At 37.1% G+C, this 17,588-nt stretch overlaps 2 protein-coding genes and 1 long non-coding RNA gene across 3 annotated transcripts; all 3 read left to right on the forward strand.

The window, feature by feature from the left end:
* Positions 1-3,298, forward strand: LOC140841340 (uncharacterized). Its single transcript, XM_073208683.1, has 6 exons — positions 1-71; positions 147-197; positions 289-340; positions 616-674; positions 1,833-1,878; positions 2,858-3,298. Exons 1-6 carry the CDS (start codon positions 69-71, stop codon positions 2,947-2,949), a joined length of 303 nt encoding a protein of 100 aa, XP_073064784.1. The 5' UTR covers positions 1-68; the 3' UTR covers positions 2,950-3,298.
* Positions 3,299-6,190: 2,892 nt separating this feature from the next.
* LOC140840448 (uncharacterized) lies at positions 6,191-7,690 on the forward strand. Its single transcript, XR_012119985.1, has 3 exons — positions 6,191-6,311; positions 6,839-6,898; positions 7,496-7,690. It is a non-coding gene; the product is annotated as an uncharacterized lncRNA (long non-coding RNA).
* Positions 7,691-8,003: 313 nt separating this feature from the next.
* Positions 8,004-12,522, forward strand: LOC140840798 (uncharacterized). Its single transcript, XM_073207962.1, has 8 exons — positions 8,004-9,150; positions 9,478-9,855; positions 10,027-10,163; positions 10,264-10,450; positions 10,678-10,730; positions 11,071-11,229; positions 11,849-12,109; positions 12,241-12,522. Exons 1-8 carry the CDS (start codon positions 8,004-8,006, stop codon positions 12,520-12,522), a joined length of 2,604 nt encoding a protein of 867 aa, XP_073064063.1.
* The last annotated feature ends 5,066 nt before the right edge of the window (positions 12,523-17,588 follow it).

The raw sequence follows: 17,588 nt of genomic DNA on the forward strand, positions 1-17,588 counted from the left end.
GTTCTAAATTGCAAGGAGATCTCCATGGCTTAAGGTGTCAACATTGTGCTGGCCCCCTTTCGAAAGAGATGGTAAGTCACCAAAAACCCTTTTGATTACCCAACAAATTATCCTCAAAACTAAAATCCCAACTCTGAATTCCATAGGAGACCAGTGAGTGGACTGTTTCACTACTCATCAGGGACAGTTTTACCATGGTGTGGATCGCCATTTTTGTATCTTTTTCCTACTGCGCTCTATTTTTTAATCGGACTTGTGATCTTTTATCTTTTTTACTTGTCGCATTAGATAGGATCAGCCGTTGGAGGCACGGTTGGAGCTTTTTATGGTTTCAACCACGGTATGAATGATGTTATATCATTTCATATGATTGGTTAGTATGTTCTGGGTCAAGACACATAATTTGATTTGAATTATTGATTTTTTCTGCATTGACTGATTTGTTTTAACTATATTGATTGGTGTATTAATTTTTTTTATATGTGATTGGAATTATTTTTAACTTGGGATTGTGTGTATCATACCATATGAGAAAATTTCTTCTGTTCTTTACAAACTCTTGCAATTTTAATGGAGATTTTGTGTTTAGATTCTCTAATGTCAATCCTTCTACAGCTATGCCGTTTGTTAGGAGGTGGATCAAAGGACCTATGTGGTTACATTTCCTCATTTGTGTAAGTCTTTTGTTGTTGTTGTAGGAGTTGGTGTTGTAACCGTTTGTTTTGGAACTTATTTTCTCTTTGTATGGTGATGGTGGGTTGTGGATTACCATCATTATACTCAACCGTGGCATTTTTCTGTGATGCTTTATGATATGCATTCTATGCTTATGTAAGGACAAGTAATATTAATTGATGTTTTTAGTTGGAAGTACTTGAACATTGGGTGATATTGGGTACCCTCAGGCATCGACAATATACAATTTTTTTCAGTCTCAAATTGACTCTTGTGGTAGGGGAGGCTGTAAATTGGCCAAATTCCTCTTTCACGATGAACATGATTCATATTTATGTTGCAAGAGTGCTAATGTATAAATTAGCTACATGTAGACATGTCCACTACGCTTTGATTCTCTGATGATCAACCAGCAATTGCAAGTGGTAATCAAGGATCCGTGGTGTAATATTACTGTTTCCACTTCAATTTTGTGCATCACTCTCAAACTGTCTTTTTCAAGGCCACTGATGCGGGGACAAAATTTTATGACATACGCACTATCCTATATACCATGTGTGAAAGAATGATCTGCTTTTACGCAGGGTTTTAACTTAAATCTTAATAATGTCTACAACTTAAAACGGTAGTGTCTTGTGGCTTTTTCTTTGCAGTTCATTTTTTTCTTTATTTGCATGCCCAAATGGAGAAAGAAAGGTGTGTTAATATGATAAAAATGTTAATAACAGATCTATATGCATATGGATCATGTGCAATGATGGCAACATGCCATAATTCATACTATCTGGCTCTGTGGAAAAAGCGTGGAATATAATGTGGGGGTTGGGTCATTGTGTATTCTAAGTGTTCTTTGAATTTTAATACTTTACTATGTCAGCTGTATTAAATTTAACCTAGTTTTCTTTTTGTACGTGTGTAAATATTTTGAATACTGAAATGTTATCTAAAACACTTTCCTATGGTCCCCTCATTTATTTGGCATAAGTCTGTTCTGTGCATGAGCGAGTAACATTAATAATAAGGATATTACAAAAGTTATTTACGTCCAATTTTAAATTGATAAGGAGCTTTCCTTTTGCGCTGATTATTTGTTCTTCCCTATTCTTTTCTATGTTTTCTTCATTGGGTTTTTTTTTAATTATTGTTTTGGGATGCAGGCCCCACCAGTCATTGTTTTCTCATCAGGTTGTGCTGGATTAACAGGTAAATATATTCTTTACACGGAACTGTATGGTACTCTGTATATGCGAATGTGACCTCGTGATATAGTTAGAAAGGCCGAACAAATTTTGTTGCCACGGTCCCAACTCCAAACAACAATTGTGACAGGTCTTGTTTTGTGGGGGGTTTTCTACAGTGGTAGAGGTCGGGGGTTTTGATGCAACACTACTGGTGACTGTTCTGATTTAAAAAAATGTTCCTGTTGGTAGTTGGATGCTATTGATGGAGTGTTGAACTAGATTTTCATTTGGCTATAATTCAAGAGTAGTTGGTTATTTATGTAAAAGGTTGTGTAGTTTGCACAATAGCTAAGGACAACACACCCGCATAGTCCTGACAGATTAGAGATTGGATGATGGCTTGAGGACCATGTTTCGGAAGGGCGAAACCAAAATTCCGTAAACAGTTTTTGTCTTGCTAATGGTTAGAAGGTTTCGATCCTTGGTTCTGATGGTTCTGATGTGGTTTTGTTTTGAGCTGATCTGGTTAAAAGTGGTGGAGATATAACATAATGGAATATATAATTAATAAAAAATGGCTAAAAGTTTAAACATTTTTTCACAAATTATTGTGTTCTTTTGGTGCCGGCTACTTATTTTTTGTACAAGAAAGAAGCCATAAGTTCTTGATTTTGGTTTTAATTTTAGAATGGAAACTGACATGGAAAAGATGCTCTTAATCACATTTTCAACGGATGGTTTTAATTTTTGTTTATCGTTTCAAAGTAAATGATAGTCAGGGTTATTCCTGCGAGCTTGTTGAATGGATTCCATCAGTTTGTTCTTGCATTGCATTTCCATTCTCCAATGAGGAAGAGAAATAGTGAAGAATGTGGAGATGTTGGGTTACTTTTAAAAGGAAGATGCTGTTTCATTTTCTCCTTTTCAATTGCCATATTTTGAAGACTCGTGTAGTTGTCTGACTTCTGAATTCTGATGCTTGTGGTCATTATTTTGCGCAGGTGGATCTATTCCGGCACTTATTCAACTTGCCTCCTCATCTTATCATGCAGTTGTGTCATCTTCATCATCGCCACCGCGTTCATCTTCATAGCTTTAGGAAATGACTACATCTTAAACTACTAAACTTCTTCACTGTGGTTTCCAGAGAAATCAGTTGTGGCGAGAGGTCTGGCAATTAAAGTTGGAGCGGTCATTACCCTGCTTGCCCTCGATAGTAGGATCATTCGTTCCTCTCATCCACACAGAACAGTACTAACTACTAATGCATATAAGGATCATATATATATATATATATACATATATATATATATATATATATATATATATATATATATTCATCTCATATGCGCACAACTGTATTATTATATGAAACATGTACTTGGTATTGTTATATAACATACAAAACTCTTCGAGGTTTGATTACAAAGCTGCGAGATGTCCATTTGGTCAACTTTTTGCTGGACGCAAATGTTCATGCAGCTAAAACTGTGATCCTAACATGTTTCCTTGCATATTGGCATCTAATTTAGTCGATTCTTATTTTTTTAAAAAAGAACAGGATCCAATCTACGAAAAACAAGCTGACCAATTCTTGAATTAAGGTAGCAAGTAAAAGTTTTCTGAAATTCTTTTTATGAGTAGAGTTTTTTGTCAACATAATGTAAAACATTTACAACTATCAGTCCCTGGAATCATACTTGTTTGAATTATGAGTACAAGTTTTATATGTTTAAAATTTATCAAGTGGATGCTTCTTACTTGTGGTACTTTGAAAATGGGACCTTAGCGCTTACTGATATCTTGTATCCTAATGAAGTGATTTATGCCTTTTAGTCCAAATATATGGATTCAGACAAAAAATTCACATGTGATCCATTGTAGGCGTGCACCTCATTGGGACCGCTGCCATGTGCCATTTGCGCTGTCTCGTTTTCCTTGGGGGCTAAACCACATGTGAAATTAGGTCTACACACTCAAATGTCTCGGTTTTTGTATGAAATTTATTTAATATCTAAGCATGTATAAAATACAATGTGATTTTTATTTTATTCGTACAGGGTATTGCTTTCATTCCTGCATTTAGATCTTTTGGAGCAATGCGCCTTCCTATTTCACCCTTAAACAGCAAATTCGGCGGCTCTGAAATATATATATATATATATATATATATATATATATAAATTATATATATATATATAACGAGACAAATTAAATATTTTGTTGAAAAATGTAGCACAAAGTTTTTCATGAAGTATACATAATGATACCAACCACCTTTGACTTGAGTATGTGTATGATCCCCAAAGCATAAGGTGTATGTATATATCAAGTCAGGGAGAATCTTGAAACATCTCTATAAAACATTATTTCATTATCTTGAATTAATTAATATGTGCCACCATACAAAAAATTTCAACAATATCCCATCACAAAACTTGGAGCAATACAAGCACACACCATGAATACAAATAGAAAATGACAGCTCTTTGAACAAAATTGATTCAACTGTTGTTATATAGTATATAAAAACTCAAGACTATTAATTCTCCAGCATATCTCTACAAAATAGACCAAAATCGAGAACTGAAATCCAATATTTAAAACACGAAATGAATAATCAATCATCTGTGACAAACACATTCAATACAAAAAAACGGGTGGGTTGGCGACGGTTTGATGATAAACCGTCGCTACTGTGGCGACCGTTTTTTATAAACCGTCGCCGTATTAGCGACAGTTGTAATAAAAACGTCGTCTATTAAAGTTAGCGACAGTTTTTCTTCACCCGTCGCTACTATAGCGACAGTTTAGCATAAAACCGTCGCTAATATTGCGACTGTTTGAAATCACCCGTCGCCATTTTTGCGATGGTTTTATTAACCGTCGGCTTTAGCGACGTTTATATTAAGGTCCGTCGCCATAATCGGCGACATATTTTTTACCTGTCGCCATATGCGGTGACAATTTCAGTCGACCGTCGCTATAAACGACGGTGTTTAACAACCGTGGCTGATAGCGACGGTTGCGCAAAACCGTCGCAAATCTAGATATGTGACGGTTTGTCAAACACCGTCGCAATTGGAGACGGTTATTATTAAAACCGTCGCTATGGGGGACGAGTTTTGCAAAAACCGTCGCTATGGTTTCTATATATACCAAGTTTTACGACTTATCATTAAAAAATATCAACATATCATTAAATTTTTTTACATAAATTAGGAAAATGCTGATTTGTAGCTGTCATACCAAAATTGTACCAAAATAAAGGAAAATTAAAATTTAATATATCAAAACCAAATTTTTAAAATTTGGTTTAAGAAAACAAAAAAATTTATACAAGTTATTGAACCAAGAATTAAATTTTTTTGTTTCTTGTTGTACATTTTATAATCAAATTGTGAATATAAAAATATATTATTAGTAAACTACCAAAAGACACCAAACTAGTGTAACAGAGAGTATTTCACATTACTTTTTAATTAAAAAAATATTAAAGAGTTTAAACTATAGTTTCTTGCTCATCTACTTTCTATAATCAAGTATAGTGAAAAAAGCTTTCGATTGAGATAATATTTTTAATTTGTTTGTGGGTGTGGGTGTTAGGGAAAACAGTTTGTTTCGGTTGGGTATTAAAACTACTGAGATCTCGTTCTAAATTTGAGATATTGATATTAAAAACATCAGTTAATTATTAGGATTTATAATTCATGATTTTTAATAACAAATTACTGCAGATATAGTGGATGATAAAAACGGTTGGATTAGCGACAGTTATAGTGTACACCGTCGCTATTACTAAACCATCGCAACAGTAGTTATGGTTTGTGAATACCCTGTCGCTATAGTAGCGATAGTTACCATCAGAAATCGGCGACGGTTTTATGTAACCGTCGCTATTAGCGACGGTTGTTCACAAACTGTTGCAAATATGGATCGGCGACGGGTTATGTAATGCCTGAAATAATATCACAAGTTGTTGATTTACTAATGTGAGATTACTAAATAATTAATTAATTTTAACGATAGAAATATGACATAGTTTGGTCATATGAAGTCCAAATGATTTGAAATTTGGATATGACGTAGAAAACTCAAAGATATAGAAGTTTCGTGTTTTGAGTTTTGGAAAATTTGATCGTTTGACTGGTCCAAATAGATATACCGGTGTTAAAATTGTTAAATATTATATATTATATTATATTATATTATATTATTTTAATATAATATAATATAATATTAAAAAAAATAATAAAAAAAAAGATAAAGATGGAATCACGTCATTCACGTGAGAAAGAATGAATCTTTTGATTCTTACAGTAAGTTTACGAGAGGTGAGAGAAAAGAGTTAGATACGATTTTTTATTTTCTTTTCGATCGTGCGACTTATCGGTTTATCCAATCGACGAACCGACTTCAGTTTTGGGATCGTTGACACGAGGTCTTCGATTTGAGGTATAAATTTTATAGTTTTGGTGATGTTTGAAATTCGTCGATTTCTGGAATAAATCTGTTAAATTGTTAAATCATACTGAAATTGAAGATTGTTGAATAGTGTATGATTTTAACGAAGTAGAGAAGATTATAGTGGTGTTATTTGGAATTATTCCTAATTTATTATAATTAGGGATTTTTAATCGTTGGATTGAGATTGGAGAGTTGTTTGTCAGTTGTTATTAATTCTGATTGTATATTTGGAGTCTACGAAGAATAGGCTACACGTTGATATAAAGTTTTCGTAATTTGACGGATGTTGTAAAATAGCCTATTATTTGATGTTAAATTAATTAGGGTGTATTTGATGGTAGTATTGTGAATTAAATACACCAGAATGTTAAATTGTTGAAAAATACGAATTTATAATCGAGTTTTATATTTTGTTGAATTAATTGTTGTTGGGCTATTTATTGTAGTATATTGAGGCTGTTATAACTGTGTTGATACGGTGACAATGATCTAATAATTATTGTTGAATTATTTAGATACACCACAAGCCTCGGGATCAAAGAAATAGCCAGATTTTATATATACTCGATTATCAGGTACGTGTTGACGTACAAGCATATGTTGTTATTGTTTAGTATTGATGAATACTATTGCGTTGAACGATGATAAATCACCGGAATTGGGTGATTTGATATTATATTTGTTTTTGTTTATTATTGTTGATATTGTTGACTATCGTTGTTGGGAGATGTCTCGTTGATGTTGTCGTTGACGTTGTCACGTTGGTGTTGTTCGTTCAACGATATTGCTGTCGCCGGTGTTGGGGTGCGATGTATCGTCGATGTTGTTATTCGTTCGACGATATTGCTGTCGCCGGTGTTGGGGTGCGACATATCGTCGATGTTGTTGTTCGTTCGACGATATTGCTGTCGTCGGTGTTGGGGTGCGACGTATCGTCGATGTTGTTGTTCATTCGACGATATTGCTGTCGCCGGTGTTGGGGTGCGACGTATCGTCGATGTTGTTGCATTGTGATGTTGTTGAGGTTGTTGTTGGCTGATTGTCCAGAAACGGCAAAGGGGGTATTTCTATTATGATTTCAGTTATATTTTATGTTGTTAATATAACTGTTATGTATTACGATGATGATTGTTGTATATGCTCACCCTTTGAGGGCTGTTTCTGTTGGGCAGGTTACAGGACTATGCGTGAGACATGATAGTGGTGAAGGACTAGGTGTGTCTAGTCAAACAGTCCTGTAGTTGATAGTAGATAGAGACAGTATAGCTTATTGTCTTACTTGAGTTGTATGTGTGTATTTATTATACTGTTTCTGCTGCATTGACGTAGATAGTGTGATGATTGCACTATTTTGTCGTATATGCATTATATTATTACGTCGTCGAAAATAAAATTTTTTATGACGTCATATGTTGTATGATTACGTGGCGAGGTTTGGGGCGCCACAACTGGTGGTATCAGAGTATATGTTAGATGTCTGGGATGGATAGGAGTTGGGTTTGTGATGAGGGAGTTGGATGACGATAGTATCTGCGTGTGTCTGTGCATTTGACTTGTTATTGATGATTTCTCGATATGATTGATTGTTCTTTAGTTGCGTGTACTTTCGTGCGAAAGGTGTGATGATGATTACTGGATTGTAATTGTTAAATGTTATGATTAAAAATTGGATTTCCAGTGATGGCAGCTAGAGAACAGGTACATCCACGCGAAGAAACGGACGAGGTTGACAGTGGGTTTGGTCAGATGAATCCATTGCCACATCCTCATATGGGACAGGCACCTGCAGATCAGCCTTTATTACCTGGTGAGTTGACTTTGGCACAGTTCAGCAGTTATTTTCCGCCGAGATTTGATAGTTCTGAGACCGGTGAGCGAGCAGAGGAGTGGATTGAGAGGATAGAGCAGATATTTGTGACTGCGCCGTGTGCTAGGTCTGCTTGGTTACGATTGGCTACATTTCAGCTTTCGCGGAATGTACTATTGTGGTGGCAGACGACTGAGGCTGGATTGAGAGCTCAGGGCCGTACTGTTGATTGGGATGTGTTTCGATCTCGTTTTCTTGATAAAAAATTTTCTATAGCAGCCAGACAGAAGAAAGAGAGAGAATTCGAGGATTTAAGACAGGGCAGTATGTCTGTTGCTGAGTACGAGTCTCGGTATTCTGCATTGCTGAAATATGTGCCACATGTTGCTACGAATGTTCATGCTAAGATGAGGCATTTCTTGAGAGGGTTGAAGTTAGAGTTATTTGATCGTGTGCAATCAAATAACCCGATATCATTTGAGGATGCAGTGACGAGGGCAGAGATGGCTGAGTTGGTGATGCAGGAGTATGGGGCTCAGGGACGATTATCAGAGCCGACTAGGGAGTCATTGCGACCTCAGGGACAGTATTTTAAATATCAGAAGGGTTCATCTTCTTCTTCAGCATCATCTGGGAAGCGTCGATTTGATTCACGACGTGTTGAGAGTCGTGGGGGCAATTCTCAGTCTGTTCAGGGGCAGAGAGGAGAGTCCAGAGCAGTGAGATGTTTTCGTTGTGGGGGACCTCATCTGATCAGAGATTGTACACAGACCGAGATCACCTGTTTTGAGTGTGGCGGTGTTGGTCATCTGGCAAGACAGTGTCCTAGTCGTGAGGGGCAGCGAGAGCCTAGGAGTGCTAGAGGTAGATCCTCAGAGAGAGGAGGACGACAGCCTCAGCAGTTTACACCACGACCTTCTGGAGGACAGCCACGTATGCAGGGAGCTGGTCCGTCTCAGGCACAGGTGTATGCTTTGACACGAGAGCAGGCAGAGGAGGCACGAGAGGAGATGATAGCGGGTAAGTGTTATTTATGTTCTTATCCTGCTTATATTCTTATTGATACTGGTGCCTCACATACATTTATATCGAAGAGGTTTGTGGTTGAGCATCATATGCGCTCGTCTGCATTGTCTATGCCTCTTTCTGTTTCGACACCTTCTGGAGTTGATATATCAGTTGTATCGATGATATCAGATGGTATTATTTCTTATGAGGGCTATGAGCTGAGATCTGATATGATTATTCTAGATATGACTGATTTTGATTGTATTGTGGGAATTAATGTGCTGAGGAGATATTGTGCGACTGTTGATTGTTATCAGTGGGTAGTATATTTTTATACAGATGAGAAAGAGCGTTGGACATTTTATGGGAAGGGTTCTCGTCCCCGTGTTCCGTTGGTATCTGCCATCCGGATGTCTCGGTTGTTAGAGCATGGGCATGAGGGTTATCTTATTTATGCTGTAGATGTGACAGAGAAGAAGAAGGAGGTGGGAATAGAGGACATACCTATAGTTGCTGAGTTTGCCGATGTATTTCCTGATGAGATTCCAGGCTTCCCACCAGCTCGTGAGGTGGAGTTTGGGATTGAGTTGATGCCAGGTATTTCCCCTATTTCTCGTGCTCCTTACAGAATGGCACCAGCAGAGTTGAGAGAGTTGAAAGCCCAGTTGCAGGACTTGCTGGACAAGGGATACATTCGCCCTAGTGTATCGCCTTGGGGTGCACCAGTCTTATTTGTGAGAAAGAAAGATGGAACGATGCGGCTTTGTATTGACTATCGACAGCTGAATAAGGTAACGATTAAGAATAAATATCCCCTCCCTCGTATTGATGATTTGTTTGATCAGTTGCAGGGAACCTCAGTATATTCGAAGATTGATTTGAGGTCAGGATATCATCAGATACGAGTTAGAGAGGAGGATATTCAGAAGACAGCATTCAGGACCAGATATGGGCATTACGAGTTTTTAGTTATGCCGTTTGGGTTGACGAATGCTCCAGCTGTGTTCATGAGTTTGATGAATAGGGTATTTCAGCCTTATCTCGATCGATTTGTTATTGTGTTTATTGATGATATATTCCAGGAGTGAGGCTGAGCATGTTGGGCATTTGCGTTCAGTGTTACAGGTGCTGCGAGATAAACAGTTGTATGCCAAGCTCAGTAAATGTGAGTTTTGGTTGGATCGAGTGGTCTTCTTGGGTCATGTTATATCGAGAGATGGGATTTCTGTTGAACCAACGAAGGTCGAAGCCGTGTTACAGTGGTCTGCACCTACATCTGTACCAGAGATCCGTAGTTTCTTGGGTTTAGCAGGTTAATATCGTCGATTTATCGAGGGATTTTCAAAGATTGCTAGGCCTTTGACACAATTGACTCAGAAAGGTGTGCGATTTCAGTGGTCTGAAGCATGTGAGAGGAGTTTTCAGGAGTTGAAGCACCGACTGACGACTGCACCGGTGTTATCAATTCCTACAGAAAATGAGAGGTTTGTTGTTTATACTGATGCATCATTACATGGTTTGGGATGTGTTTTGATGCAGGATCGACATGTTGTGGCATATGCCTCGAGACAGCTGAAACCACAAGAAACAAGGTACCCTGTGCATGACTTGGAGTTGGCAGCCATTATCTTTGCCTTGAAGATATGGCGACACTATTTATATGGTACCTCGTTTACGATTTATACTGATCATAAGAGCTTGAGATTTCTATTTACACAGACCGAGTTGAATATGAGACAGAGACGATGGATAGATTTGCTGAAAGATTATGATTGTGAGATTGAATATCATCCTGGTCGAGCCAATCTTACAGCTGATGCATTGAGCCGTAAAGTGAGTTGTACTGCAGAGGATGTGAGTCGTTTATCAGCTATGATGATGTCTTGTTGTTCCTTGGGATATGATTTTGATATCTCGACGACTCCTATCCAGGTATCTACCTTATTAGCTGAACCTGATATATATGGTTGTATTCGTGATGCACAGATGACAGATGAGAGAGTTCAGCGATGGAAGGAGTTGGCTTCTCGGAAACAAGATACTCGTTTTAGAGTGGCTGATGATGGTAGTTTGAGGATGAATGATAGATGGGTAGTTCCTGATATATCTGAGTTGCGCCAGGGCCTGTTGCGGCGTGCACATTGTAGTCGATATTCTATCCATCCTGGTGGCAAGAAAATGTATAAGGATCTACGCTCTCAGTTTTGGTGGAAGGGAATGAAACGTGATGTGATTGATTTTGTACGTCGATGTCTCAATTGTCAACAAATCAAAGCTGAGAGGAGAAGGCCGGGAGGTGAATTGAGGAGTTTAGAAGTGCCGACTTGGAAATGGGAGCACATATCGATGGATTTTGTGACTCATTTGACAAGAAGCACTGGAACTATTGATGCTATTTGGGTGATTGTTGATCGATTGACGAAAGTTGCACATTTTATACCCTATAGCATGAGTATTACGTACTTGACGATGGAACAGTTGTATATACGAGAGATCGTACGGTTGCACGGGATTCCAGTGTCTATTATATCTGATAGAGATCCTCGATTTACTTATTCATTTTTGGGAAGGATTGCAGACTGCGATGGGGACAGAGTTGAGATTGAGTACAGCTTATCATCCTCAGACAAATGGTCAGACTGAGCGTACTATTCAGACGCTTGAGGATATGTTGCGTGCTTATGTCATGGATTTTAAATCTGTTTGGCAGTCATCTATTCCATTGGTAGAGTTTGCATATAACAACAGTTATCAGAGTAGTATTCAGATGGCTCCATTTGAGGCATTGTATGGGAGACGTTGTAGATCTCCGTTATACTGGGATGATGTTGATCGAGCTGCAGTTACCGGTCCTGATATGATTCATGAGATGGAACAGAAAGTAAAGTTGATACAGCAGCGATTGAAAGCAGCTCAAGATAGACAGTCTGCTTATGCCAATAAAAGACTAAGACCCTTAGAGTTTCAGCAGGCGATCGAGTATTTTTGAAAGTTTCTCCTTTTCGTGGCACATTACGATTTGGTGTGAAAGGAAAGTTAGCACCGAGATATTTTGGTCCGTATGAGATATTGCAGCGGATAAGCACTTTGGCTTATCGATAGGCTCTACCTCCATCTTTATCTGGTATTCATGATGTGTTTCATGTGTCGATGTTGCGGAAGTATGAGCCAGATCCTTCACATGTGTTGGATATTTCTGAGGTTCAGTTAGATCCTGATGTGTCTAATGTTGAGAGACCAGTTTGTATTTTGGATCGATCTGAACGGAAGCTTCGTAGTAAGCTTATACCGATGGTGAAGGTTCAGTGGGAACATAGAGGTGTCGAAGAGGCCACTTGTGAGACAGAGCGGCATATGAGAGAGCTCTACCCCTACTTATTCTGATGGTATGACGTATCTTTATTCACGCATGTTATTGTTGCTTTTACTTAATTTCGGGGTCGAAATTCATTTAAGGGGGTAGAAATGTAATGCCTGAAATAATATCACAAGTTGTTGATATACTAATGTGAGATTACTAAATAATTAATTAATTTCAACGATAGAAATATGACATAGTTTGGTCATATGAAGTCCAAATGATTTGAAATTTGGATATGACGTAGAAAACTCAAAGATATAGAAGTTTCGTGTTTTGAGTTTGGAAAATTTGATCGTTTGACTGGTCCAAATAGATATACCGTATAATATAATATTAAAAAAAATAATTAAAAAAAAAGATAAAGATGGAATCACGTCATTCACGTGAGAAAGAATGAATCTTTTGATTCTTACAGTAAGTTTACGAGAGGTGAGAGAAAAGAGTTAGATACGATTTTTTATTTTCTTTTCGATCGTGCGACTTATCGGTTTATCCAATCGACGAACCGACTTCAGTTTTGGGATCGTTGACACGAGGTTTTCGATTTGAGGTATAAATTTTATAGTTTTGGTGATGTTTGAAATTTGTTGATTTCTGGAATAAATCTGTTAAATTGTTAAATCATACTGAAATTGAAGATTGTTGAATAGTGTATGATTTTAACGAAGTAGAGAAGATTATATTGGTGTTATTTGGAATTATTCCTAATTTATTATAATTAGGGATTTTTAATCGTTGGATTGAGATTGGAGAGTTGTTTGTCAGTTGTTATTAATTCTGATTGTATATTTGGAGTCTACGAAGAATAGGCTACACGTTGATATAAAGTTTTCGTAATTTGACGGATGTTGTAAAATAGCCTATTATTTGATGTTAAATTAATTAGGGTGTATTTGATGGTAGTATTGTGAATTAAATACACCAAAATATTAAATTGTTGAAAAATACGAATTTATAATCGAGTTTTATATTTTGTTGAATTAATTGTTGTTGGGCTATTTATTGTAGTATATTGAGGCTGTTATAACTGTGTTGATACGGTGACAATGATCTAATAATTATTGTTGAATTATTTAGATACACCACAAGCCTCGGGATCAAAGAAATAGCCAGATTTTATATATACTCGATTATCAGGTACGTGTTGACGTACGAGCATATGTTGTTATTGTTTAGTATTGATGAATACTATTGCGTTGAACGATGATAAATCACCAGAAATGGGTGATTTGATATTATATTTGTTTTTGTTTATTATTGTTGATATTGTTGACTATCGTTGTTGGGAGATGTCTCGTTGATGTTGTCGTTGACGTTGTCACGTTGGTGTTGTTCGTTCAACGATATTGCTGTCGCCGGTGTTGGGGTGCGATGTATCGTCGATGTTGTTATTCGTTCGACAATATTTCTGTCGCCGGTGTTGGGGTGCGACATATCGTCGATGTTGTTGTTCGTTCGACGATATTGCTGTCGCCGGTGTTGGGGTGCGACGTATCGTCGATGTTGTTGTTCGTTCGACGATATTGCTGTCGCCGGTGTTGGGGTGCGACGTATCGTCGATGTTGTTGCATTGTGATGTTGTTGAGGTTGTTGTTGGCTGATTGTCCAGAAACGGCAAAGGGGGTATTTCTATTATGATTTCAGTTATATTTTATGTTGTTAATATAACTGTTATGTATTACGATGATGATTGTTGTATATGCTCACCCTTTGAGGGCTGTTTCTGTTGGGCAGGTTACAGGACTATGCGTGAGACAGCATAGTGGTGAAAGACTAGGTGTGTCTAGTCAAACAGTCCTGTAGTTGATAGTAGATAGAGAGATAGTATAGCTTATTGTCTTACTTGAGTTGTATGTGTGTATTTATTATACTGTTTCTGCTGCATTGACGTAGATAGGGTGGTGATTGCACTATTTTGTCGTATATGCATTATATTATTACGTCGTCGAAAATAAATTTTTTTATGACGTCATATGTTGTATGATTACGTGGCGAGGTTTGGGGCGCCACAGGTTAACTAAAACAGTCGCTATTGGCGACGGTTTAACTTAAAACTGTAGCTAATGGCGACGGTTTAGGATAAACCCGTCGCTAAGATTTTATTTATACCGTGGTTCGCCAACATTTTCTTCATGCTATTTTCGATTTTCTTCTCAGGTAGTCGCTACGCTATCAATTTTTCTCAATTTCGGTTTTTTATTGTTTTATACTAACATTTTTTCGTTTTAATTTCGTAGATTTGCTAGTCGGTGTTATCTTCCAGCGTTACATAGATTATGCATATCTTCGTACATGCCAGGTTTTTTAAACTTTTTTTTTTTACAGAAAATGTAATATCTAATTTTGTGTTGTAGTTTGTTTATGAATTATAGCGTAGTATTTTATTTATGAATTTTTGTACAGTAGATTATTAATTTTGTAAATCAAGAGTGAATTTTTTTTTAAAACCGTAGCTTCGTTAAGCTACGGTTTATTTAAAAATCTTCGCTTAATATAGCGACGGTTTTATAAAGACTGTCGCATAATATAGCGACGGTTTTAAAAACCGTTGGTAATAGCGATTGTTTTCTATAAATCGTCGTAAATTGTCTATAAATTTGCCATTCCTCCCTCCATTTATATCTCCACCACTTTTAACAAAAATCAGCTCTAAACAACAATGGTGATCTATCGTTAAAGATAGAAAGAACTTTATCATATTTCAATCCAAATTGATTTTTAAAGTAAGATAACAATTGCGAGATACAATTTCTGACCAAATGTGATGTTGGAATTAATGACATGGATTTGAGAGAAAAATCAACATTATTGTTTGGGAACAAAATACAGATCGAATAGAAAAAAAAATTTGTTCAGATGGGTGCATTATCATCAATTCCAATTTAAAGTTTCACATAAACTTCTATAAGATCGTCTCACGAGTCAATTTTGTGAGACAAATCATCTATCTGATCCAGGTCGTGGAAATGTATTACTTTTTATACAAAAAGTATTAGATTTAACTCCAAATATAGACTGAGTCCATCCGTCTCACAAATATAAATCTGCTAAACTTTCTTACAAGAGACATACCATACATTTTTTGATATATGTGAAATTATTTTTAATTAATATTTATATACAACTTTTTGTAGGATTGCACCTCTGATGCAGTAAAAATTGACCAAATCGAATATTTTTTTTGCTAGGAGAGTTTTGTTGAATTAGGTCTCAGACTCGGGACTTCCTTTCAAATTTGAGATTTCTGGCATTCGACCACTTGCCCTAGCTTGGCCCAATCTCACATCAATTCACTTTACCGCAGCAGCACTGGAATCTGGCCTCGATAGTGTGAGTACCCGGAAATTTCGATCCGAAGAAAATCATATTTCAGATAACTTGACTCGAGGAAGTAGCTTCAAAGCTCGGAGACTGGCTCAACGTGAGGCAAAGCTGCACGTAACCACATCCATGGAAGAATTATCACTGGAGGAGTAAAACCCCAGCTCAAGGACTCGATCTTTCAGCTCAAAACAGCTCAACTAAGCTTGTCCTAACAAGACCAAAAAAGGGAGCTAAAAGATGAGCCAAGGAATTGGACAAACTTAATATGCAAGAGATGACCCTTGAGATAACCAAGGAAGAAGCTAAGGGAAGAGCTAAAGGATAGGACAAACTTAATATGCTAGAGATAACCATTGAGTTAATCCATGAAGGAGCTAAGAGAGGAGCTGAGAGACCAGGACACATTAATGATGCAGGAAAAGACCTTTGGTGCTTGGATTACCTTTGACCACCATTATGAGCACATTCAAGTCCATTCTTGGGCTTCAAGTTTCGGCCAAAGGGGTAGGTAAGGGCCATATTTCTCCTATAAATACTACCTCAAGGTTGGAAGAAAAGTACATCAAAAAGTACTCTCAAAATTTGGCCAAAGGAGAGCAAGGAAAGGGAAGGAAGTTCTTGCAGTGCAGGCGATCAAAAATTCGCGTCGAAGTGCTACTGAAATAATAAGAGTGTTCTGTTAAAATTATAAGTCGAAGTGCTGCCCGAAATCCGAGAGGAAACTTCGTGCCAAAATCTGCAACGTTCGAACCTACCTTCAAATTACTGTAAGTGGGCTTTTGTTACATATCTTTTTGTATTTTTAAACTTTGATATACATAATATGACATACATGTAAGAATGCCCTTATTTTAGAAAATTGCTATCTGTTTTGCTCAAAATTTCGATCGATTATATGTTTCTTCTATGCTTCGAATTCCTTTGATTCCGCTGTGTCTGTCTGAAAATCTGAACTATGAAAAATCTGATAAGTTATGTCTGTTGTCTCTGAATTCTGTGTACACTGTTACAATTCGGAAATGGGACGAGAATTGTGATTCTGTTCTGGCCCCCCAATGGTGGGTATAAAACCATTTCTGTCTGGCCCCCAATGGTGGGTATAAAACAATTTCTGTTTTGCCCCCACCGATGGGTATAAAACCGAGTTCTGGCCTCACCCCTTATAAGACTAACATATTGGGGACAATTTGACCATGGAAATGAGACGAGTAACAGTGTTGTGTCTGTTTTGTCTGAAATTATCTGAGTAGCTTCTGAACTATTTCGAATCATCTGAAAAGTGAACTTTGTCTTTTGTTCGATTCGTTTCTGTTATGATGAGTTAAAAGTAATAAGATTTGAAAGATTGTTAAAGAACGGTTTAAAGATTAAACTCTATATGTATCATTGAAAATCGATCGACCCCCACTTGCTGAGTGTTTCCCAAAACAGTCACCCCTTACAAATTTCAGATAAATCTGAAGAGCAAATAAATGAGGAGGAGCAGGAAGCTTTCTGGGGTGGGTGAATCGATGATCCAGTTCAAGACTCAAGAGTTTCTGATTTTCTTTTAATTCCGCTTCTGAAAGTCTGATGTAATTTTCATTTCATTGTCATTGTAAAGGCAATATTAATTTATGAAAAAGACTGGTTTATTTTGATACGAGGCTTAATTGTTTTAAAGTAATTAAACAATGCCGGATGTCACCGACGCTTCGGACACGGGGCGTGACATTTAAGTGGTATCAGAGCCGCCAGGTTCATAATCATGCTGGGATTTTGATAG

Source organism: Primulina eburnea, chromosome 9, assembly GCF_022965805.1.
Source record: "Primulina eburnea isolate SZY01 chromosome 9, ASM2296580v1, whole genome shotgun sequence".
Lineage (NCBI taxonomy): Eukaryota > Viridiplantae > Streptophyta > Magnoliopsida > Lamiales > Gesneriaceae > Primulina > Primulina eburnea.